The sequence below is a fragment of the Drosophila ficusphila genome, unplaced genomic scaffold, assembly GCF_018152265.1.
Source record: "Drosophila ficusphila isolate 14025-0441.05 unplaced genomic scaffold, ASM1815226v1 contig_286, whole genome shotgun sequence".
Lineage (NCBI taxonomy): Eukaryota > Metazoa > Arthropoda > Insecta > Diptera > Drosophilidae > Drosophila > Drosophila ficusphila.
The window spans coordinates 2,680,950-2,705,394 of NW_025064189.1; the positions used below are offsets into that span (position 1 = coordinate 2,680,950).

A 24,445-nucleotide genomic window follows, 5' to 3' on the forward strand; every position below is an offset into this window, starting at 1 on the left:
TAAAAGGTTCGATCTTATACATTATCCACCCCTAAAATGGATTTAGAGTTAGTTAAAATTATCTTAGGTGCCAATTTATTTCATTTTTAGATTTTTTTGTGTTAGTTATATTAAAATTTAATATTTAAAAAATAGATATACAAATATTTAAATGAAAAACTGCTCAGCAAAAATAAAATATATATAAAGCTTTGTTATTTCACAGAACGCTTTTCGCTTTTTCAGAAATTTAACTTAAGAGCTGTGTAAATTATTCTATGTTCAATTAAACTAATAATGGTGGTTTGTGATCATCTTTTAGTTTATTATAGTAACCCAGTACCTAACGTAAAACAGTTTTAATAATATCTATTAAAGAGTTAGTGTTAGTTGCATGACTCGAACTGGTTTAATGTTTTAGGTAGTTTTAACTCTCTGGTCCTGTTCGTGCTTGATCTAATTACGAAATACTAGATATTTTTTGAAAGTGCACCCCATATCCATATCCATATGCACATCCATTGGATGCCACACACACACACTCGCACACACACATTGGGATTGTGGGGCAATGTTACCCGTGAGCGAGTGGGTAAATTAGAATCGTATATTCCGGGAGGCGACGACTGTGTTGGCGTTAATGCTCTCAATGGGCTTTCTATGTTTTATTCCCGCTTCGTGCCGATGTTTTTCATTTTGGTTTTTCTATTTTCCTATTTTTTTTTTTTTTTTTTGTTTTTGCTCTTTCCTAACCAATGCGGCGGGGACCGCCCCCGCCAAGTCGTAGACAAAGTGGCAGAAACATGCATAATTAATTTATGCCCCTCCGCGGGCGCTCCTCTTCTTCAACTCCTTTGCAGCAATTAATCGAGGAGAAGGATTCGCCGGAGGTTACACTGGCGCATCCCAAGGCGAAGGAGTGGATCGTCTCGATGGCGAAGGCTAATTACCAGGAGTTGGCCAAGATGGCCAGCGAGCACCCGGAACTGGTTAAGCTGCAGGTAAGCCAAGATTTCCTGATCTCTGATTTCTGATTTCTCTTTGAGCCTCCAGTTTTTCCTTTTTTTTCCACCCACGCTCCTCTAACAAATGCGACAAGTACAAACTATTCATAAGCATTAATTACGACAAATTAAGCAGCAACGCGTTGTTTTTGCCATGTCGAACAACACTTAAAAATGCGAGGAAAATATAATAACGACAACTGAGGGACCGGCTGAAAAGAGGCGGGTGGGGAAAGGGGGGAGGGGCGTGGCACGGACGGGAGGCGGCTGTCGCATAGCGAGCGGAAAAAGCAACAACGCCAGCCGAGGCGACAATTAATTGTGAAATATGTTTTCAGCATTTTTAGCACTTGTAGCGCATGTTAAGAAGTGGGCGTGAGCGCGACTCTCCGGTCGACAAGCATAGGCCGGACGAGTCGGCCATAGATATATAGATATAGTAGACGCAGAGATATATGGTCTGCCATTGGGCAACCACTGACGACGACTAGTGATCTCGTGGAGCAACGGGATGAGGAATGTTTTTGGAGCGACAAACAGACAGACAGACAGACAATACACGCAATTTCCATTTTTTCGCACTGCTGTTTTCCACAAACATTTGCTGCTGTTTAATTGCTAACTCCGGCATACTTGCATAATTTAAAATAGAATTATATTTTACATTAGATACACACGTTACATATAGGTTTGGGATGTTAAAAGGGTTAGAGAGTTAAAAGACAATGGGATTAAGGTATTTTTTGAAATATTGTTTGAATCTATTTTCTTTGAAGATTAATATGCTTGGTCTACTTCCAATTACTGAATGATTTCTGTGTAACTAAAAATCGAGCAACATAAACATTTGTCTGAAGACTAACACAAATTCAATATAATTTTCTTCACAATTAAATTTTATTCAGATTAACAAATGAATTAATAAAATCGTATTTTCGCGTTACTTTTACGATTAAATTCTATATAATACATTTCAATGTCACAAAATTAATGTGATGTATTGAAAAATTAATCTATTTTTTGGTAATTCCTTACTAAAAATATTCTTCTTCAAATTCCTGGCGGCTCCTACGATTTATTTATTCCCTTGAAGCTTCGCCCTAAAAGAGGTGTTTTTCAAAATTATTACCTGAACTTATTTTAGGAATTGTTAATTGTTGGTAATCAAAAATGTTTTGACACAACGTCTGAATGCATTTCCCGTAAGTTATTGCGATGGAGAAACTGTTTATTAAAGGATCATAAATAATAAAAAACAAGAGCTAGATGTTTTTTACTAAATGATTTATAGAGACTTGGGGTGTATTTGTTCTAGACAAAAAATGTGGAGCATATGCTTTTTATTTCCGTGAAGGCTTTAATATTTACATAATATTTCTTGAGCAGTAATAAATAATTAGCATTAAAAAATTATAATTCATGTGCATTATAATTAATAGTATATTTGTTTAATACTTTTACTTAATTCTTTTAAAATCTGCATGTTGAGGATGGGGTATTCCCTAGTCCATCACCCCTAGACGAGTTTTTTACACACTTATTTATGACGTGCGTGTGACCCCACTCAAATTGGGGGAAAAAGCGAGCCCCAATTCTCGAGGGTCGCCGCAAATGAGACATGGAAAAATGGCTCCGCTCGCGACATCTCGAGATTGGGATTGAGTTTTTGGGGGGGATTCGTGCGGGCTTCAGTGTGAGAACTCAATAAGATCCAACAGATTTGCTGGCCGTGTGTGTTTCGCTGGTTTTGTGCCACTGGTGGTGGTGGTGCCTCTCAATTAGAGAGCGTTTTTCGGAGTTTTGTACGGCCCCGGGTATTTATGTGGCATACATACATATATCCAAACACTGATACTGGGGCGTCGGCCCCGTTGCAAGATGATTTATGCCGTCCGCAGTGGAACATGGGCCCCAGGGTCCGGGTCTGCGGCGAAGGCGTGGTATATTATGTTCGCGAGCGGACTAATTGCCGTACAAATGCACTGTTCCCGGAAATAATGAATTCCGCACTCTGCATACGCGTATGTTCATGTTCCTTCGAATGCGCTTTGCAAATCTTGAGGGCCATAAGTGCAATCAATTAATGAGCCAGAGCTACCCGGAGGCCGTTCGTTGGATTTTGGATGATGTTGGATGAGCAACTCCGCCAACTGGCAGCTCATTTGCGGCGCTTCCAATTCCTTGAATCACTGAAATCGCAACGAGACGGAAATAGCCATAAATCAGAACGCGATTGCCACTTAACCTAATGCCTCGAGTTCCTTCGGGGGGATCTGAAAAAATATATGATACAAATGACTTCTGCTCATTTGCAGAATGTGAATGGCCGAAAAAACGGTTGCCCATTATGACATTTTAAATGTTGACACGCTTAGTTGATATTTAAAATAGTAAAAGAAATACTTTCTTATGAAGATTTCATTTACAAATGTTGAACAATGATTTTTCTAATTATTCTGGTAATATATCTCTACTAAATTAATCTCAGATACAGTCGAGTCCCGATAATTCAAAATGGCAAGGGGATCACTTTTTTTTACGAATTAGACGGGAATTCGATTTATCAAGATTTTTTTCAAGGGATTTTTTTTCAAGTTCAGTTTCATAAAAAATGATTTTTGATATACCCTTATATTCTCACCTCTTTCTAAACCTTCATAAATCAATCAACTCTTGAAAATAGGAACTGTTTTATTGATCTTTTTAAAAGAGCTTTAGAATTGTTTTAAAATTTAGAATTGACAGTTTTATTTTTCCGATTAAAAAAGGGTAAAACCATCCTAGCTGTCCAAACATTTGTTCAAAGCCAGCTTAAAAATATTCTAAGTGAAATCTGTCCGCAGCCCGAAAGTTATGCAGATGGATTCAGCTACACTTGTATGCTAACAGGATTATGTACAAAGTCCGGACTGGCATGCCGACCATTTACATATGTACCCGTATGTAAATAAACGGGCGAGAATTGTGGAGAAACTCCATATATAGAAATATTCCCCAGTCATCGGCGGCGGCAGGGTGTAAAAAAAAATATTTTTAATTTGAATAAGTAATTCGTACAACGGGGCAAAATCAAAAAAGAAACAAGTCGAAACAAATGCGAAACAAGGAAAATTCAATTTACCCGCATGTCAAACCGAATTGCCGGCTAGGTCAAACACGTTGATGGATGGATGGATGGAGTCGAGTTGGGCTGGGCCTGGCCGGAATGGATGCCGGAATGGTTGGAGGGAATCATCGGGGTCCCAAAACCCAAAACCCACCAGCAACACCAAGAGCAGACCGGCAACAACAACAACATCACGGCACCAGCAACAACATCGTCGACAAGCTTAAATTGCAAAACGGTGCATGCTCGTCTATTTGGGGCGGTCCCATCGCTCCCCACCAAAAATCGACGGACGGAGCACTGAAAACAATAGACAAAAAGGGGGTAAAGTCCAACCCACCAACAGGAACACCTGGATGGGTGCAATGAAAAAAAAATATATATATGTATACATATAACTGGGTAAAAGTACACACGGGCCCGAAGTTTTTAATTAATACAAAACTTGTAACATTTTATAAGCCGCTACTACATATTAGCAGCGAGCGGCGTTTTGAATATGCGAGTGTGCATACAAACCTACGATTCAGATACATCCACCTATGTGGCTTTTATGCTCGGACAAGGGCATTCCATCAGGCCATCATCAACCCATGCCATCCATTCCCGATCCGATCCGATCCGAAAACATTAGGCACTCTGGATTGGCTGCGGACTTGGGGAATGTGGCTGTGGATGTGGATGGCATGCCCAGGTGGACTATTTAACCGAATTCAAATGTGCATGTCCGTTTACACAGAGTCATGTCCATGACTGTGCATCTAACCCGTGCTCGTGGTGATGGTAGCAATGGTGTTGTGGTGGCAATGCCGACTCCAATGCCGCTGCCATGTTGCCAGTGCTTGATTGCTGATGTCGTATGCCAGAAATTTAATTAAACTTGGGATACAAACAACCTCAAGCGGCCGGACAAGCCCATATTTGAGTGCGAGCCACTCGTCGTTGGCCACGGCTCTCCGTGTTCCGCAATAATGTGTCTGGGTATTAAAATACATACAGCCATTTTGACTATTAATGTTTTAAAGTTTCAGAAGATAGGTTAAAATCGAAAATCCACTTCCGTAAACAAAAGTGTAAAGCATTGTTTTAACAATCTATAGTAATCTAAATTTATTGATTATTTATATTTTATGTTTTGTCTTCCTTTAACTTTTATCAACACATAATTTTGTTGTTTTAAGAATTTAGAAATGTTGTCCAGATTTTTAAAATACATTACTCCCTAATTTATTGAAAACATTTTAATGAGAACGTGAAAAAGAAATATTCCTTATTTTATACAACAGGGAAAATTAAATTAAACCATATCCGTATTTTTTCATTAAACATTTTTAGTGCTTCTACTGCTCACATTTTTATCCACAACTGACATTTTTATCCTCCATCATTAAGGCATCTTTTAATTGAATAATACCTGTGCAAATCGCATAAAGTGCCATTAAATGTCCGAGATCTAAGGAGCATCTTCAAAGTCCGTCTGGAAAGTGTCCTCACATCGTGACCATGAACTTTTCAACAGGTCGTCCGCAGAGGCAATAAAACGTCTGACACCTTTGACAGTCTCTGCGGCAAACTCAAAAACTACACACCAATAATAGTGTCTTTGTATGTCAGCGGCGTTGGTGGCGCCTTGGCCAAGTGGCATGTGATTTTCCCCCTCTGGAAGAAAGAAAGGAGGAGGAACATCAAACCGAATGGCGGCTTGTGTGAAAGATACTTTCCATGGGTGTCATTAAATCGAGGTGACAATTCAATCAACAATCCGAACGGCAAACACCGGCGAAAACGGCTCGGCGGCTGTCAAATGAGTGAAGCCTTTCCAGAAATCAAATCAAATGTGTTTACGACGTCTGCCACGTTGGTGGCTCAATTTTATGTCGCTGCGCAGCTATTAAATTTAATTAGAGCTCTGTGTCGTCGACTGCCGCCGGTGGACGACGACGAGAACGCATAAATGTCATCAAAATATTTCCCTGAACGGCTTCTTTATATTTAGTCATTCTGCAGTTTAGAGTTCATCCAGTCAGTCAGTCGAATGGGAATGGTGGAAATACTGCCAGTTGACATGCGAAAGGATTTCCCTTCTGGGAAAGAGCAGTGGCAGTGGCAGTGGCAGTCGTCGTGTCATCCGGCCATCACTCGGAAGGTGATACCCTCGGACATAAAACCCCATTTAATTGTCGTTGTCGTAAATAGTCTTTGAAGTCGCTCGCTGATTTGGGTCATGAGCTTTTGGCGCTGGATTAGTTCCCTCTGGGCTTGGATTTGATTGCAGTGATTATTTTTTAGTTGTTGGGGAAAGTACTGCAGTTATGCAAGGAAATTGCAGCACATTTAGATCACTGTAACAATTTAAATATATGCTCAAATAATAATAAAACGTACAACTCAGTCGTTAAATAAATCCGATATTACTAATCTCCTAAAAATAAAATGGTTTCATTATTTGAGGATCATAGCTTTTACTACAAAAAACAATTCTATGCGTAGAAATTAATTGAAATGATAATAACATAACTATTATTTAAAAAAACATAGATATTCTTCAAAAAATACCAACCCTTTTAAATCCCTGAAATATTTTGTATATTTTTAAAAGTCTCTTTCTCCGTTTTTACAACTTGTATACGATTATTTTCCACAATACCAATCAATCGTTCTGTGAAATATATTTGACCATGAGATAGGATACCTAAGATATCTTTAGAAAAGTATAAAAACTATCAGTACCTCTAAGCACCTCTGCAAATATTTACCCCAAGGAAAGTCCTTTAACGTCATTCCAAGCCAAGTGGCGATTGCACCCGAACCATTCAGTCGCTGGAATTCGTCTTTATTATTATCTCGCTGGCATTATTGGGTGGCGCTGTTGGCGCCAACATCTTGCACGTTCCAACGGATGTCTCCTGGGCAGAATGTGGCCAAAATCACCTCTACACGGGTCCGAACCGCCGATTGTCTCCACAATTATTGTCATTCACAATTACCGGAGGCTGCGTTCGTAATTTGTGATTGTGAGCCAAACCGAATAGCTCATACCCTTCTCCACAAAACTCTCAGCCAACTGAACCTTAATTGAATGCAGTCAGTGATCTTGCCATTAAAGATATATGGCCAGTTATGACCAATGCCGCATTTATAACTCGAAACCATTGAGAAAACGGTTATGACCATCAAGGAGTTTCGAGCTAAGAGAGACTTTAGCGTGTTTAGCTCCGTGACTGGGGACCTGGAATTCTTTCTTTATTTTTGTGCCATCCGAAATCGGCGACATGTCTCGAAAACGTGAATGCTCCGTTCGTTCGTTGGTTCGGCCCGCCGGTAAAGTGTCAGCAAAAACGAAATTGAGCTTATCTGTAAATGCATCGGCGGGAGTTCGTCCAGACTGAAGACGTCCTCTTCTGCTCGCCGGCGACTTGATGCAATCGTGCAGTCGTCAAATTAGCGACATTCGAAAAACTTCCCAGATAACTACTACGAAAGTCCCCAAAACAAAAACCACAGAATGGCAGAACCAACAAAAAAGGAAACCCAGAAAAACAGAATCTCGAACCTCGAACCTGGACCGTGCGCATTTTTTCTTTTCTGCCACAGAACCCACCAGAGATCTGTCACAGGCCTAAAAAAAAATAAAACAAAAAAAGAAGATCCCAAAAAATAAAAAAAAATAAAAACCACAAAACAAAAGCTCGGTCCACGATCATTGAGTCCGTTCTACGTGATTTATTTGCTGCCTCAATTGAATTGTTTTGGAGTGGACCCAACTTCGAATGGATCCTCGGACTGGCGACTGGGATTCTCCTCAAGAGGAGCACCTACTTTCGCATAGTCAATCAGCAATGCGATTTCTATGACTTGATTGACATTTCATGAGCCAACCAGGGACATCCATTTGCCGCAGTAGCCGCCGTCGCCGAATAAAATAAATAAAAAACAAAAAAAAACCCAAGGAGAACAATGGATGTGACAGACAAAGGATGAGGAGAGCGTCAAAGTCATTGACGATCATCCCGACTGATGATCCGCTGACAATTCCCAAAACGACAAACTCAGGCGCCATGTTAACCACCAAGAAGTCCGGCAGACAATCGCCTCGCCTGGCTGACGAAGATGGATTCCTGTGATTCCCGATTCCCGACTCCCTGATTGACTGGCTTCCGACTGACCATTGTTCCTCTGGCGATCTCAAATGATTACAATCGCTTCAAAAGGAAAAAAAACAGAGAAAAATAAATAAAACGAAGGCGATTGCGAACGCTTTGCATTTTATTAAACACGATCCTTTTGATTATTACGCCCCGTTTTGATGGCCCCGGAGTCGATCTGCGATATCGGTTTGATGGAGGTCATTGCTGCTTTATTTGGACATGCAACTTGTCACGTTTAATGGCATGGACCGGCGGAATAGCGTGTGTGCGATTATCTCTACACTCGGAAAATAAATCAAGGATGCTATCGCCGCAATCATATTATTTACCTTTTACACTTGGGAAATTTTGATTATCTAAAAATGCTTTAAACAAGTGATATGCATTGAGAAAGCACAAGACTACTACTTTTTTTAGGAGACAAGGTTAAATGTCATAAGAAGGATAGATAACAATAATAATTACATTTCAGAGAGAAGTACTCATATAAATGAAAATTGACTGGTTAGTCCATTCAAATCATAATTTGTTAAGAATCTAACCTCGAAACTTTAAATACTTTTAAGAATACTATATGGGAATTTTAGGCATTCAAATAATTTTCAAGTTCAATAAATTTCAAACAATGTTGATTACAATAATTTAAAGTATTATTTTAATAGTTGTATATAATTTACGATATTTGCTTTTGCCATTATTTGCTCTGCTTGCCACTCCTTCAGAGTTAGGATTTAGTACTCCTATTTTTATGAGTGCATCCATATCGTGGAGTGTGTGAGCGCCGGCAAAGCAATCAACGCCGATCCCAGCCAGGCTGGGATACGTATGTATATTGATTAGCTTTCGCCCTGGGAGAATCCGTGTTCCTGTCGCAGGCAGTGCCACCGTTCCATGTACTAGCGCCAGCTACCGATTTCCGATTCCCGACTCCCAAATGGCGATCCTTGGCTCAGATGCTTAACCTGGCCCATTCCCATACCGATTCCCATTCAGAATCCCAATCCAGATGGCTGTCAGCAGCAGAGGGCCCTGCAAATTTGTCAATACATTTTGCCAGCGATGCGCAGAAGGCTCGCCCGGGTCATAAATTGTGCAAATAAATATGAATAATACTGGAGAGCTGGAGTGGCTGCGATCCACAAAAAATCGCTGGAGGCCGCGAAGACCTGGTTACCCCACACATTGTTCCGTGTACACCTCACACACAAAAGGAGGTGTTGCCTGGTTGTTATGAGTTTTTAAATCCAACTAAGCCCATTCGCCAACATTTATTCGAATTTAATCGATTTTTCAAATTGACTCCGCACTCGCCGCATTCGCCGTGTAGTGTAAACCCAGTACAGAAATCGCCGACCGCCCATCGGTCCGCCCATATTGGTTTTGCTTGTTTGTTTATTTTTTTTTTTCTGTGTTACTTCTGGGAGATAAAAAATAAACAATTATTTATTGCCCCTATCCTTTCAACGGGCCGTTTTCGCAGAGGGTCTGCGTTGGGCTACTTGCGGCCAAAAAGTAATTAATTCGCTAGGCTGGAACGCGTCAAATGAATTGAAAGAGTACAAATGATTGGTAATTATTAAGGGATCGTTAAATGAAGTTATATTTCTCACATCGTAATGAGCAGGAACTGTTTAAGAGCCTCTAAAACTAGCCTTTAATTAATTGCAAATTTGTAAAGTAGTAAAGTTTGTTTTAAGTAGGGAAAAAACTTGGTCCAATGTGATTTATTTCAAAAATAAATACCTTCAAAAAATAAGTATCATCTTATTATATGAAATATTTAATTTAATTTATAAGAGTGTTCTTTTACAAAAGTTATCCTTTACCTTTATTTAACTCGTTAGAAATCAATCGATTCAGATGAAGATTTTTAGCTCAACCTGTGTAATAAAATTATATATATTTATAGCTTATCAACTGCTGTGGCTTATTTAAAGAGCTAACGTTTCCTCCTTTCAACGAATCCCTTCCAAACACAATTATACAATAGTTTAAAACAATTGAAGTAGAGCTTATTCCCAAGCTCACTCCAGAGGGTGTTAAACTAAACAGGAACTTGTGCATAATTAATGAGGGAACCCAGGCAGGTGTGCTGGATGCTGGATGCTGGATGCGTAGGACGACAACCGTTCCTGTCAAACATGATGACAAAAGATTACATTTCGCAACTTGTGGCAGTTGCTGCCGACCCAAGATTTCCGATGTTAGAATGGCAGGCAGGCAACATGCTTAAAAATTTACATAAAACTTCTGATAATAGTTTTCCCTGCGCCCTGTGGGATTGCTCTTCCCAAATGGGTTGCTGCTGCTCCTCATCCTTCTCCTGCTCCTCCTTCTGCTCCTCCAGTTCATCCTCTTTGGGTTCGCACGTTACCTAAAATCCTTGGACTGATGCTGCGATAGCGACATCATAAATTACGAAACTAAACTTTGTGCGAACGGGACGAATGCAGATGGAGCTGATGATGAGGACTGGAACTCCGGCCTAAAACTCAAGTTGGAGTTGGAGTCGGTATCAAAAAAAAAAGTAAATAAATAAAAAAAGAAAAAAAAAGGAGACATGCATTGGGTCGCGATCGCGCAGACTGAGAAACCATCTACTCCAAGGAGAGGCCTCTGCAAAAAGGCTGTGGTACATTTTTGGGCTGAGTGCAATTGCTTGTCAAACAGAAAAAGGTTACGCTGCCCAAAAAGCCAAAAAATATAAATAAAATCGAAAAGGCAAAACTCTTTGCGAACTATGCAAAGAACTCGGAGAATCGGACATCAATTAACACAAGAATAAGAAGTACTCTTTGGGGTATTTACACAGATAAAATTTTTTGTGGATTGGAAGTAATTAATGATTAAAGTTTAGAAGCAATAAACCTTTTTAAGTAACAAGGATTCGGACAATGATAAACTTGGAGATATATGGCAATTATGATAATTATTCTAAAGTATTAACTATAAACATACTCAACTAAAAATGTGGAAATTACCAAGTATGCATTTTCAAAGATTTTATTTGCTTTCCTTCAAAAACGAATTTTCTCAAGAATACAAAAATAACAAAACCTCTGTTATGAAGAAATGAAATGGATCGTATTGTGTAAATTATTATTTAACCTTTATGTTTTTTATTTAAACTTTAGACTTAAAATCATCCTCAGCTTTGTTTACCTGTTCTTAAGCTTGAACTAATAAGGACTTTAAAATGGAGTTACAAAAGTTCTCCTCATTCAGTTAATCATTAGCGCTGGCGTTAATCTCGGTTGGTTCATTTAGGCATTCGCCAATTACTCAATGGCCGCTTATCGAGAATTCAATAATTAATTAGCAAAATTAACAAACGATTACGGAGTCGTGGACGGGACCCGCTGCCAGCACGATTCGCAAAAGGAGCAAAGGAGCAGAGGAGTCTCTTGGCTGCGAATAACAAAATTCTGTTAGTCACGCATGCTAATCTTCGTGTTGTCTCAAAAAACTGGCAACCAGAAGTTGGCAGCACAAGTTGCAGCAACCTCAGCAGCAGCAGCAAAAGCAGCAGCAACCTTTAAAAATCGGCAGCGGAAACGACAAGGCCAGAAGAAGAAGAAGAAGAACAAGAAGCATAAAAATAAGAAGAAGAAGAAGAAGCCGTCGACGGTGGTGGCCGCGACTTGGTCATGAGTTTGGTGGTTCGGCGGTTCGTTGGTTCGTCGGTTCGCTGGCTTCAGTGGTTGGTCGGTGGTTTCAGTCCACTCTGGTGGCTCCTGCGTTGCCCCGCTATCGATACCGCATTGTTAAGACCCGAAACAAATGATTATTGTGGGGCCTATTTAAGGGTAATCGTGTCGTCTGGGCAGGATCCCCAAGTCTGCCGCATCTCGTGAGCCTGTGTTGGGTCCTTCGTGGCTGGATCCCCCAATTGCAACTATGCCGCATACTATATGCCTAGAATAATTAAAGACGCTGCCACGTTTTTGGGTTAATTATGCCTGCTTCTAGCCAGCCGCACACACTGAGGGAAAATCAAGATTGCCAAGGGGATTTTATCACTGAAAGGAAGAGTCTTTTGGGGCAGAAGTAAACCATCTGCAATTAACACCTTTAAACGAGGAAATTGGTAATTTAGTAATGAAGTTTGTGCACATGCATCATTTAGCTTTGGTTTTAAAATATCTGAGTTGGGAAATAAGTTAGGTAACAGTTTTACACACTATAAATTAATATTGCTAGTCAATTCTTAATAATATAGTTTTTCAGAAAATCTTAATTTATGCAGTAAAAACTTTTAATTAAAATATGTTTATTGCATTTCAAGAATTAGAGACAGATTGTTATGGTTCTTCACTAAATTTAGAACTGATTTATTATAAAATTAGCAGTGATTCTCCTTGACAGAATTGTTTTTAATTAATAACCTTTTAATCTTTTGGTAAACACACTCTTGATGACAAACGCTTTTTTCCGCTGTGCATTCCATGTTCAGTGGCTCAAATTAAATACGCCATTTAATAAATATGGTGGCCATTATCGGATAAGCTTCTGGATCTTTTACTTAAACATGTCACTTCGCATTAATCTGGACCCCAAGAAGGCCTGTGCCGTGGCGATCTGAGAACAGGTAAAGGCCGTCGGCCAAGAGCCACAAGACGGAATCCAGTCGGTCGGTGGGCCACACGCAGCGTCCCAAGTTGTGTGTTTTGTGATGTGATGTTCGCATGCGCAACGCCAGTGGCTCTTCGCTCCATCAGCCAAATGACCTGACGGACTGGCTCACCTCGAACCGAATACTAAAAACCGAAAACCAAAAACCTGGGATCTCAGATCTGGGGGGAAACCGAGGTCTGGCGGTCTGGGATCTGGGATCTGCTGGGGTCTCTCTGCCACAGAATCGAGATTATCATAAATAATGTGGAGTAACAGTTCCACGCGCTGTGACTGCGGCATCGGCCTAGGATCGCTGGCCATGCCCATTTGTTGCACGTTCCGTGCGCCGAGGTTTTATTTTTTTATTTCTGTATTTTTTTCTTCGATTTCCCAGAAAGGATGAGATGAGGTCACTATGGCCGCGCTCACTCTTAATGACGTCTAATTTGTCATCGTTGAGGAACTAATTTTTTAGCCCGCTGATATAAGCCCAATAGAGCGCTACCTGTCTTGAACACACGAACCTCGAGATTTCTGCGTAAGTTACGAAACCCTCAACTCCACTGTGGGACCCTTTGGGTTTTGGCTTTTGGCTGATGGAGACGCATGTGAGAAGCGGAATTTACATACCCATAGTTCGTGGAATAATAAGTATTTTCATTTAGTCGCTTAAAAGGAAACCCAAAACCAAAAATAAGATAAAGATAAAGCTGTTTTCGCTTAAACAATATTTTCTCTGTAAACTCAGAAAGCCCTTGGTTGAAAATTTAAAATGCGGCGTGAAATCTATCTGGTGTCTGTAATTTGACAATTTATTTTATTATGCAGTCACCGGGCCTAATTTACATTTGGGGTACGAAATAAAAACATTAACATTTTAATGCGCATTTATCTGTTGCAGATTTCTAAGAAGGTTTATGGGATATTAGGCTTTATTGTCTAAAATTGTTATGTCATTTTTAATAGCTTAACTGGAGCAGCTTGTAATAAAAAAATGTATTAGCTCTGAAGAAAATAAATCATTTAAAATAATTTACAAAACCATTTAAAACATTGCTTTCAATGCAAGGAATATTTCAATTTCAAAATGAACTTAATAGATTTTAATTATTAAGTTACTTTTTTACAGAACTTCTCTTACGATTTAAGTCAGATTTTTACCCTTTAGAATGCAGTTTTTCTTAATATATACTTTTAAAATTATGAGATTTGTAACACAACTTTCAATTATAAATGACTCTTGTTGTGTTTCCTGCACCTTACATCTTGCAAAACCCATTTATCCAATGTAATCTTTGGAGCATAAGTGCACCTCCACTTTAGAGCCCTACTATCGCCGTGTTCTCGATAGGGAAAAACAAGATAGACCCCGCCACAAATCGGCTAAATGGCCAAGTAATGGTGGCATCCAAAGGGAGGAGGAGGAGGGGGAGGAGGAGGTGCATGTTCTACCGATTAACATATCCGGCGCTTATACCTGTGTACATTTCTGCCTCTACGGATTGTACATAGCCACAAACATTCAGTTTTGTTTCATTTGTTTTCAATGTTTTTTTTATGTTGTGTTGTTTTGTGTTTTTATGTTGTTTTTGTGGCTGCCTAGCGCCATCTGATTGTCTGGCTGCATGTTCACCGGCCATATTAATAATTTTCGAGGCGTTTTTTGATTTAGGGAGCATTTAAAGCGTGAACGACTGCATCAATAATTTCGCTTGCAATTTTATTGTGCATAAATTTCATTAATTTATAATTTTGGCCGTCCGCTGGCTGCGCGGCTAACATCCGACCCGCTGATCTCGGTTCGCTGTTTGCCGCCTGGTGGTGCCTTTTTTTCTTGCTGCCTCTTCTCTTGCCGCATGGAGCATGTTGCGCCAATGTGTTGCGCGGTCCGTCGACTGGGGCATAAATTATTTTCCGTAGTTTTGGCAGGCGCCCGATGACCGCTGCGTAGATTTCGCGATTTTGCGATTGCGCATGAGGTGAGGGTTATTCATTTGCCTGCGTAGTCGACTACAGCTCCGTACTTCTCCCTCTCCTCCCTCCCTCTTCCTCATCCTCTCCTCAACCCAAACCCCATTCGCATCCCCATCTTCATCTTCGCCCCCATCTCCAGGGCCGCTCTGCTCCTCAGCGGCGCGAATCCCTGACCGCCTGTGCCGAAACATAAGCACTTGAAAAAATTTTCAAATTAAACAATACTAAAGTAGGATCAAAGGAGTACTAATTAGCAAACTATTAAATCGTAGTATTTTAAAAAAAACACAATGTGTTGTTGTTATACCTTCATAAATATTCAAAATGAAATTCTTATTATTTCATCAATTTATTGAATTCTTAATCTTAAAGCTCAATAAAAACAATATCTTCCTATTTTACAAAATCACTAACTTAAAACCTGAAAAAACCTGGAAGGTTTTCATGAAATTAATTACCTTTTTCATTAATTTTACTATTTTCCAATTCCTTGGAATCGAAAAATCATTAATTCTTCTTTCAACAAACCGTGTGGTGATCAAATAGAAATCATCCTATATTCTTTTGGAGATTCAATTGGTTAATTAATTAAGATCAACAAAGTTGTGCAGCTGAGTTAACTGCAAGTTTTTCAAAATATATTAGCTTTGTTATTTTTTAAAATAAAAGAACCCTTCGAGAATATCCTATTTTTCCAAGTGCAAGCCACATTGCCAATGAGGCTGTAGGAGTATCTGCGGTTGTTGCCGGCGTTGTCGAATGCTGGGGAGCTGGAGGCTGCTTCATTGAGGAACTCGCGATTATGCTCGAGCTTATGCTTATGCTGGTTGTTCGAGTATTTGGCCTTTGGATCAGAACGGAGCATCCTGGACTGGGCAACTGGACAACTCTGGGCAACTGGGCCCGGCATGTCGCCTGCAAATGTCTTCGGTTTCTGGCCGCGCAGTTAATTATAAACGCTTGGACATTTTCGCTTGACTTGGCTTCGCTTCGCCTCGCATCGGTTTGTTTTCATTTCCAGATGCAGATTACATTATGATTTATGCAAAATAGTAAATGCGTCTGATGGCAACATGCGCCAGCTGCCAGACACGAAATCTCTGCCCAGCCAGCCAGCCAGCCAACTAACTCCTCATTGGCCATGTTCACTCGAACAGCCATCGCGATCGACTTGCAATCGAATTGGAATAAGTTGCACAGTTGGGAAATAGAAGTCGCCAAGTTGCAGTTTGCAGAATCGAGCCAATAGGCAGAAAGGGATAGCTCCAGCGATTACCCCGGGAATGGGAGTATTTAGCGTCCCGTGATTTTATTCGAGACCATTTGAGGCCAATCGTAAAGCAGCGTCGTCGCTCCAAGTGGCCGCCAATAAATCAGGAAGGAGCGCCATGAAGCGGCGGCCTCGTAAAAGTGCTTAAATTAATCATACCGAATGTGTGTCTCGGGTTTACGATGCCCCAGGATCGACGGGGCGCCCCCGAAAGTCGCAACAGGTTGCCCCCGCTAAGCGCCATCCATCCCGATCATAGGCACCATAAAACTTCAACATTTAACTGCCCCGGATTGCTGGCATTTTGCATAACGAGACGTGCATGTCCGGTTACCAGTATCTGTATCTCCATCTCCATCTGTATCTCCATCTGTATCTGTATCTGCATCTGCATCTTCAAGTTGTATCTGCATCTCTACATCTGCATCTGGATAGCCAAATGGCAGGTCTGTCGTCGCCAAAGGAAAAATGAAATGCCTGAGAAAATGGTCAGCGCTTTATTAAATACTTACTTTTGATTTACTGGGGCTGGGCGATGGAAAATTGCGCTGGAAATTGCATTGTTATTACATGTTTGGGTCAGCGCAAATTAAATTCCATATAGAAAAGCAATCAGGCCGGCGTCGAGTGTATTTATTTTACAAAGATCGCGTACGTGACAAGAGGAGCGCTACAAGATGTTTAACAGCGAAAATGTGGTGCAAGTTTCCTGAAAGTCAAAAGGCGAAAGGGTTCTCTGTCCTGGATAGCTGGGGCTGGGGCTCTCCCGAATGCACTCAGAATCGCTATTAAATTAGTTTAGTGGCATTTAACTTAATCGCCTACAAGGGAGTTAAAATTTTCCAGTATCGAGTGTCTGCCGGTCTCTCTCTCCTCGGGTTTTTTCAGTCGCTCACAAAAATTGGGCGGACGTGATTCGATTTTAAAGAAGCTCCCTGCTCTGATGGCAACAAGTGCTTTCGTCTTAATATCTTTGAATAGGCCACTCGGCGTTGGCCCTTTTGGCCAACAGAGCCTGCATTAAGGCCTAACTGCGCACGTCATCGATCCACCGATCCGTCGGCCAAATTGAGTTGTGTATCAAAAAAAAAAAAAAAGCGACGGGTCCCCGGGGAAATGCAACTGCAACTGCATCGTGATGTCAGCCAAGTTTGCGATTTTGCTCCTGCTCGAGTTATAATACCTACTCCCGATGGCGATATTCGCGTTGCGTATGCGCCTGCTTAGTCCATATTCTTTGCATAAATCTCACCGATGTCCCCGGATGGACGGGGCTTGTAATTAAATTGCGACACGGGGCAGCTAATGGCGCCACAACATAGATTCGCAGGCGAACAAGCAACCGGCATATGCATACAGACATGCACTCGAAAAAAAATAATTTAAATATTTAGATACTTGAATAATAATCAGTATTTGGAAATAATTATTCGCGAAGAATATTCATAAAGATATTAAAAATATTAAACATGAATATAAATACAAGGGTCATAGCAAAGAATTTTCTTGCAGTAACAACTTGTTTTATTATCCTGAATAATATTTGTAAAAAATTTGGTAAAATAGTTTTATGATGGTTAATTAATCAAGCATACAAAAAAGTCTAATTGCTTTTGTTCTCAACATTGTTTCTTAACTTTTAATGTTTAGATACTAGCATTATACCGCAACATAGTGATTAGAATGATCGATTTGCACAGAATATACCTTTTTAGTTAATTAAAATTGTGTTGGGGGTTAAGTGGTTTGGTTTTCTTCAATAAGTTTTTTAGTTAGCTCAAAGTTGATTTAGGCCTCCAATTAATTTCTGAGTGCACCTCCCAAACATCGGCCAGTGGAGATGGTCATGACAAAGCGGCGGGGACACGACCTCAGCGTACAGGGCACGTTTCTCAATGAAATTCCAGACCGCTCTCGTCGAGAGCTTTCCTGTGTGTTCCAGCGTTGTCTGCCCGGTCATCAAATATCGGACTGGGAAGTCCAACTTGGAGTCAAGAGCTGAAAGCTGGTAGCAGGGAGTTGGAGTCGCAGTTGCAGAGCTGCAGAGTCAAAGAGTCGAAGATGGAGCCACAAAAAGCAGTGCGCTACTTGGGCGGCGGCGACACGAAATGAGCGCCAGCAGTAGCCACCGCGGTTAATTAATTCTGCATGAAATTTAAGGTTTTTTTTTTTTTTGCTGCCCGATTGGCTATATAGTATAGTATGGTGCATACGTATATGGCGAGTCATTGTCGCCGATCTGACGATGGTATGGTTGGGCCAGGATGTTGGCCACGTTGCTGCACGTACTGCTGTCTGTGGATCGGTGGATCGGTGGATTCTGCTTCCCAGCTCCCAGCTCCTGTCCTGTTTTGTGTCCCCCAGTGCTTGCTAATCAGCCGCACCTCATCAGTCTGGCAAATCAAGTCATTAAGTTAACCGAGTGCCAAATGGAGCAAATAATGCCGCAGCAGCCAACTCGTAGTTCGGATGCGAGTCGTCGTCTTGGGGGTTCGCAGGCCGCCGCCAGCAAAAAAATCTCTCAATTAGTCAAACAATTAAATCAGCTATCGATCCGAACTTGAACTGATTCCATACGGACATTACGTATTTAATTATGTACTTCGCTTCACAGGCTCTGCTGGTCAGAGAAAAAAATAAGATCGATTGACTTACTCGCAGCACATCTTAATTGTCCATGTTTATAGATCAGAAAAAAAAAAAAAAATATACCTAGAATGATTATTAGATTCTTAAATTCTTTGGCTTTATCTATATAATCTTTACATTTTCTTTAAACCAATTTTAATATTATTTATTAACTGTAATGCAACTTACTACTTTTATTTAATTAAAAACACTATAATATATTAATGCATTTTTCCTTTCTTTATTTTCAGTGTCCAGCAACGGTAAGTTCATGATAATTTTACACCATTTTATTAAATGTTACATACTTAACTTGTGCCAAAAATTTAACCACCATTCGAAATGCAATAATTCCATCTACCAATTTAATGCAAATGATTGCACATGCAAACCGTTTTCACGTTATAAAACAAAACAATTGACACGTTACTTTTTAACCATATTTTGATCGTCAAGGACTATAACTTTGGACAGAAATAAACCTGTTTTAATCGAAATTCATTATCTGCAGAAACTTTTGTTTTTAGCACAAGGGTGTGCTCTCATTGCCACTTAATATAGGGGTACATTTTTGCAATTATCTTTCCTTTTTCGTGTAAATGCAACATGCTTAACCCAAAGAATTTACATGCTAAATATGCATAAGTTTTTAAATATAACAGAAAAATTCAAGAGAAGTATACGAATTAAACTATTTAATTATTGCTGCAGAACATTTGGCAAACAATACTATTATTATTTCATCTAGAATAAAATCTGAACGGGGCGAGTAACAACCAAAACCATCAAGTGAATGAGCTACAACAATGTAGTCGTTTGTGTTAACATTTAGATAGTATTGTACACGCGTGCTTGATATGTTGTTAATAGGCCTTGTGTGTCGGACAATATAAATGCACGAGCTGTTAAATGTCGCCAATGGCGAGGAGGTGAACACAATAAATACATAAAAAAAAATACGGGAAAAAAACAATAATTTAGCTTAACAACTTAATAACAAAACAGCGCTCTGCTGCTGACGATCACCTGTTCGCATCGCCAGGCGACGAGGATCGTCATTTCGCGGACAGGAGCGAACCCTCATCGCCACGACTACTGTGCGAATGGTTGATAAAAAATTAAAAACCAAAAAACAAAAAAACAAAAAGAATAAAAAATAAAAGAAAAGAGAACCTAAGCCCGGTCGCAGTTATGAGTTTCCACCTGTTCGCGAATTTATTGATTGCCACATTGACAAATGAGCCACCCTGCTGTTATAAAACCAATTAAAGGAAGGGTCCAGGTTTGCATGCCTGGCTCAATGGGATATTACGAATAAATTAGGTCTGGTGAGAATTAATTGGACAGTCGAGCCACCGGACACTCGGTGTGATATATAAATCATGGCAGCTATGCGGCAGTAACAGGATTATCCAACTTCGAATTAATTTGGCTTAGCGAACCAAAGTGCGTCCGCAGTGGTCAAAATGCGTCAGAATCCTGATTACACAGAGAGAAATATTTTGAATAGGAAATTTGCGGGTTAATAGATTTATTATTGTTTTAAGGTGTCTTATATAAAAGAATATAACCATACTGCTACTACTTTGATTTCATTTATATCTTATAGCCATTTTTCGGATATTTGGCAAGGGGGTACATCATGAAGAAAATAGATCTAAAAGTCGAAACCAAACTAAGGATCTAAGGATATCTAAGGGAACTATGTCACAAGCTTTTTAAGGTTTGACAATCCAAAATCGGATATCATTAAGAGCTAGAATTAGGCAGGGGTCACATCAGTCAAATTTATTTAAAATATAAAACCACAGCCCTATAATTATCTGCCAGACTATATGTACCTTAAGTGCAAGATTTATTTTTAAATTAAATTTATCTATAAATGTATTCACAATATAACCTTACCTTTTCAAAAGTAAATATTTTATGAAACCGTAGACATATCAATAATTAAAAGGAATGGGATCCTGTGTACTGTGTACCTTATCCACTATGACCCAAGATTAGAGTCGTGTATGGTTTTAAATTGTGGCTTATTTTCGGCGAGTGTACTAATTAGAGACACTCTCGGAAAGGCCAATAAGCAGTCGCCGAGGCAAAGGCAGCAGCAGCAGCGACAATCGGCAGTCGGCAGGAAAGAGCACCTGCCAAAGCGGTCGACGCATCATTAATAATTCCGAGGGAGCGGCTAAGTCAGCCGCACGCATAATAACCACGATTAAAGCAAACAAGGCTCATTGTCGGTTAAATGACAAGTTTTGACAACTTGTGAAACGACAAGTGGTCAGCGATCGGCCCACGGACCACTGACCAGGGACCAAAAAAAAAGTAAAATGGGATCCGGGGATTCGGGTATTCAGGGGAGTGGTCGGTCGAGGGTCTCGCGAGGCAGCGACCCAGTTAAATTAATAATCCGCATAATTGGAGAACTTAACTTGCGAGCGAAAGAGAAAGGACATGGTGACGACAAAAAGAGCGTTATTTGCTTTGCGCTTAATATATCATTTAGATTGTTTGCCTCCGATAAAAACGCTGTGAAGACTTTGGCTGTCATTATAATTCTCTGTTTTATTGTATCGTGCCGGGTGATTATTGTTGTTTGCTTGTAAAGATTGTTGGCTATTCTATTCGGAATGGCGTGGCAATTAGACCTAGTTGTCGATTTGGTCAGCTCGGTATTGATTTGGTCGACCATTACTTTTTTTCCACATATGTATCATGACTGGAGTGGCATAAATAGAAAATAATTGTTTCTATTTCACAATTATGTCCCAAGAGATTGTTGGCTTGTTTCTGATCACTCTGGGAACTCGAACACCTTTTCAAAAAGATAACCTAACAAGATATCATAATTGGAGTCTTAAATAGCAAGGGTGAAATTATTTTATTTGCTGATTAAAATCAGTGAATAGGCCAAACGGTTTTGATATTATTGTTTTTTATAAGGCATTAATTCTATAAATTAACATTTAGGTTGTAGAATTAAAACAAAGAAAAACCGGGATTTGCCACAAGAAGTTTATTTTCTATTCGAAATAGTTGACAAAAAAATGATTAAATTTTCTTCAAAAATGAGTACTAAATTTATAATCTAACAATAATAAATTTGTGTTATGGGGCATTTGCCTTCTATTAAAAGCAAGCCTATAATTGATGCTAAGATCATGATATAAATTTATGTTTCTTTACAACTCAAATGCCACTTAACATACATTTTTAATTGCTATTTCCATTCTAATGCTTTCTTTTTCGGTAATTTACAACCATGTACCAACATTCGCCGATCGGAAACGCAAACAGGGCGTAAGTATGAACATGACCACTGAAATATGTAACTAACTCGGAAAAACAAACACAAATTAAACTCGCATTAATGACTTGGTCGACAGGCTAGAGGAACATGGCTTTGTTAGTCATTATTTTGGAGATTGGTGAGCTCTTGACAGACGAAAGTGGTTCCGAGTGCACCTTTAATGATAAATTAATTTGCGAGTAATCTGCAGAGCAGAGCAGTGTGTGCTGCCCACCGATCGGTGACTCTGATCCAAAAGTGCAATTACGGAAAAGAACGGGGAGTCTTAATTATAACCAGAGCAGCCATGTTAAACATGACAGTTTTCGTGTCCTGGCGATTCATCAAAATGACAGCTTCTGGGTTCTGCAGCGGTCTCGTTTTGCGGGGTCCGTCAAGCGATTCCATACCCATTCCCCATTCCCATTCCCCGTTTCCATAGCCATTCCCGATCCTCGTCTTATCAGCGCAATATCGAATTTCGATCAAAACGCCTCCGGGTGACGGCACGTCGGTAAAACACAGGCGCTCGACTTTTGGCGCTAAACGAACATCCGCACATCGGAAGCACTCTACTTGATCGCAGCTCACAGCCCGCATTCCAGTTGGACCGACCCTCATTATCATACATAGTTGGCACCATTAGGTCCTTGGCAAGGACACTCGAGAGCTGGTCTGACTAGCTGCAGTTACGTTGCAGGACATCGGCGATATCCATCTGCCAGAAAAATGAAATGAAGGGCTGTAATTGCCGTTGAAGCTGCCTGGATGTGTTATTAACTTGTTAAGCGAAAATGGCACAAGTAACATGCACTTGCCGCTCTTATCCAAATCCTGCCACAGGATCCACAGGATCCCCTTTTTTTTCCTTTTTTTTGCCTTAAATTTGTGTCTGCTTTTCTGAGTGGTTTTTGCACCTTATCTTGAGCCCTAATTTATTAATTATTTCGGTTTTTATTTTGCATGTTCAATGGATGATGGATTCAATGGGGAGCTCAGTATGTAAGTATAATTATTACATAAACCTAATCTGAGTTATTAATAAATAGGCATAAATAGTAAACAAAGTTGATTAGTCTGTTAAAAAAAAAAATAATTAGGTTTTAGTTTACCTTATAGTTAAAGTTTTAATAAGATTGATTACTCGAGATATGTTTGTGATGTTGCAAAATTCAAATATTCATGGGATACAGCATGCCTTACCTTTAGAATAATATATTGGATATCCACCACCTTAAGTTGTCTCCTAAAACACTTTGAGCGTTCAATACTTAACTATGGATTGTGTGAAATATTCGCAACATCCTTTTATGATCATGAGGCAATAACGGATCAGCAACACGGTTAAATGTCGCACGACCTAGGTATTGGAATCTCTGCTCCTGGAATTTCTGGGCCCTTGGGTTCTTCAGAGCAATGCGATGCGTTGCCACGTTGGAAGGATTCCACGATGGAGTGAAGTGGAGTGGTGGACCGGAGGATTGCAGATCCGGAGGAGAGGCAAATCGCTCTGTTTGCTTGCGGTGTGCCAATACAATGCCACAGCGGAACGAGACACAAGAATTTATGGCATTTCACTTTCAAAGACACAAAATTCCTGTCCCTTGCCACCATTAATGGAATGGACAATAAATTTAAACGTGCAGACGGACAACGTGCCATATGTAAAAAGGCTCAGACACTGTAGCGGCAACTTCCCCAAATGGCTAAAATCGCTCCACTCCGCTCCGCTTCGAATCTCCTCCGAATCTCCGAGGCTCTGAAGCACTGAAGCTCGAAGGAAACTGCGCGTGAGACGATTTGTAAGCCCGAAACCGAAACCGGTCGCTGCCTTTCAGCATCTGCCAGTTGGCCAGCTAACAAGGCGATAATCCACGGACAATGCCGGCTTCGATGCGAATCTTGGCCCTTTTATAATTAAGCGTATGGAGAGAATGATATAATCCAGTTTGGTTATAAATTCTAACTTCTATTGACTGAGGAAAAGAAGCTTTTCGTCATGGGTGACAAATGAAATAGCTAATTACATAGTTATTATCTTAAAGATTGTATTAAACCAACTACCAGTCATAATTCTTTGAATAGATAGATTCAATATTCGATTTTATGAACTTTTGTATTAACAAAACATTTCTTTAAAAAATCAGAAACGGATAAAACCAATTTATGCAAACAACAAATGAAGTACAATTCCCTTGATTGCTTTATTGTTTTTCCTGGGCTGACTTAACTTCTGCCACCATGTCGTATCTGCTGAGAATTTAATTTCCCTTATCTAATTCGCAAAGAAATGCGCTAATTGAATAGAGACGAGTCGCGGGTATCACTGTAACCAAATTATACCCACATTTCACCGCTCACCTCGCTGTTGCCGCGGATTTAGACCGCTTTTGCCTTCAGGCAGCAGCTCGCAATTCGCAACTTGCAGCT

At 40.0% G+C, this 24,445-nt stretch overlaps 1 protein-coding gene across 3 annotated transcripts in view; it reads left to right on the plus strand.

Annotated features, from left to right (window-relative positions):
• The window catches only part of LOC108089443 (ankyrin repeat domain-containing protein SOWAHC), a 36,935-nt gene that overhangs the window by 7,069 nt on the left and 5,421 nt on the right, over nucleotides 1-24,445 (plus strand). The window contains exons 3-5 of one of the 3 annotated variants that reach the window (XM_017187682.2): nucleotides 840-980; nucleotides 18,975-18,986; nucleotides 22,024-22,077. In XM_017187682.2, coding sequence (XP_017043171.1) covers nucleotides 840-980; nucleotides 18,975-18,986; nucleotides 22,024-22,062 — 192 coding nt within the window. In that variant the 3' untranslated portion in view covers nucleotides 22,063-22,077. Of the gene's footprint in view, nucleotides 1-839; nucleotides 981-18,974; nucleotides 18,988-22,023; nucleotides 22,078-22,894; nucleotides 23,018-24,445 lie in introns of those variants that run through there. The other 2 variants (XM_017187680.2, XM_017187683.2) reach the window with 2 other exon arrangements.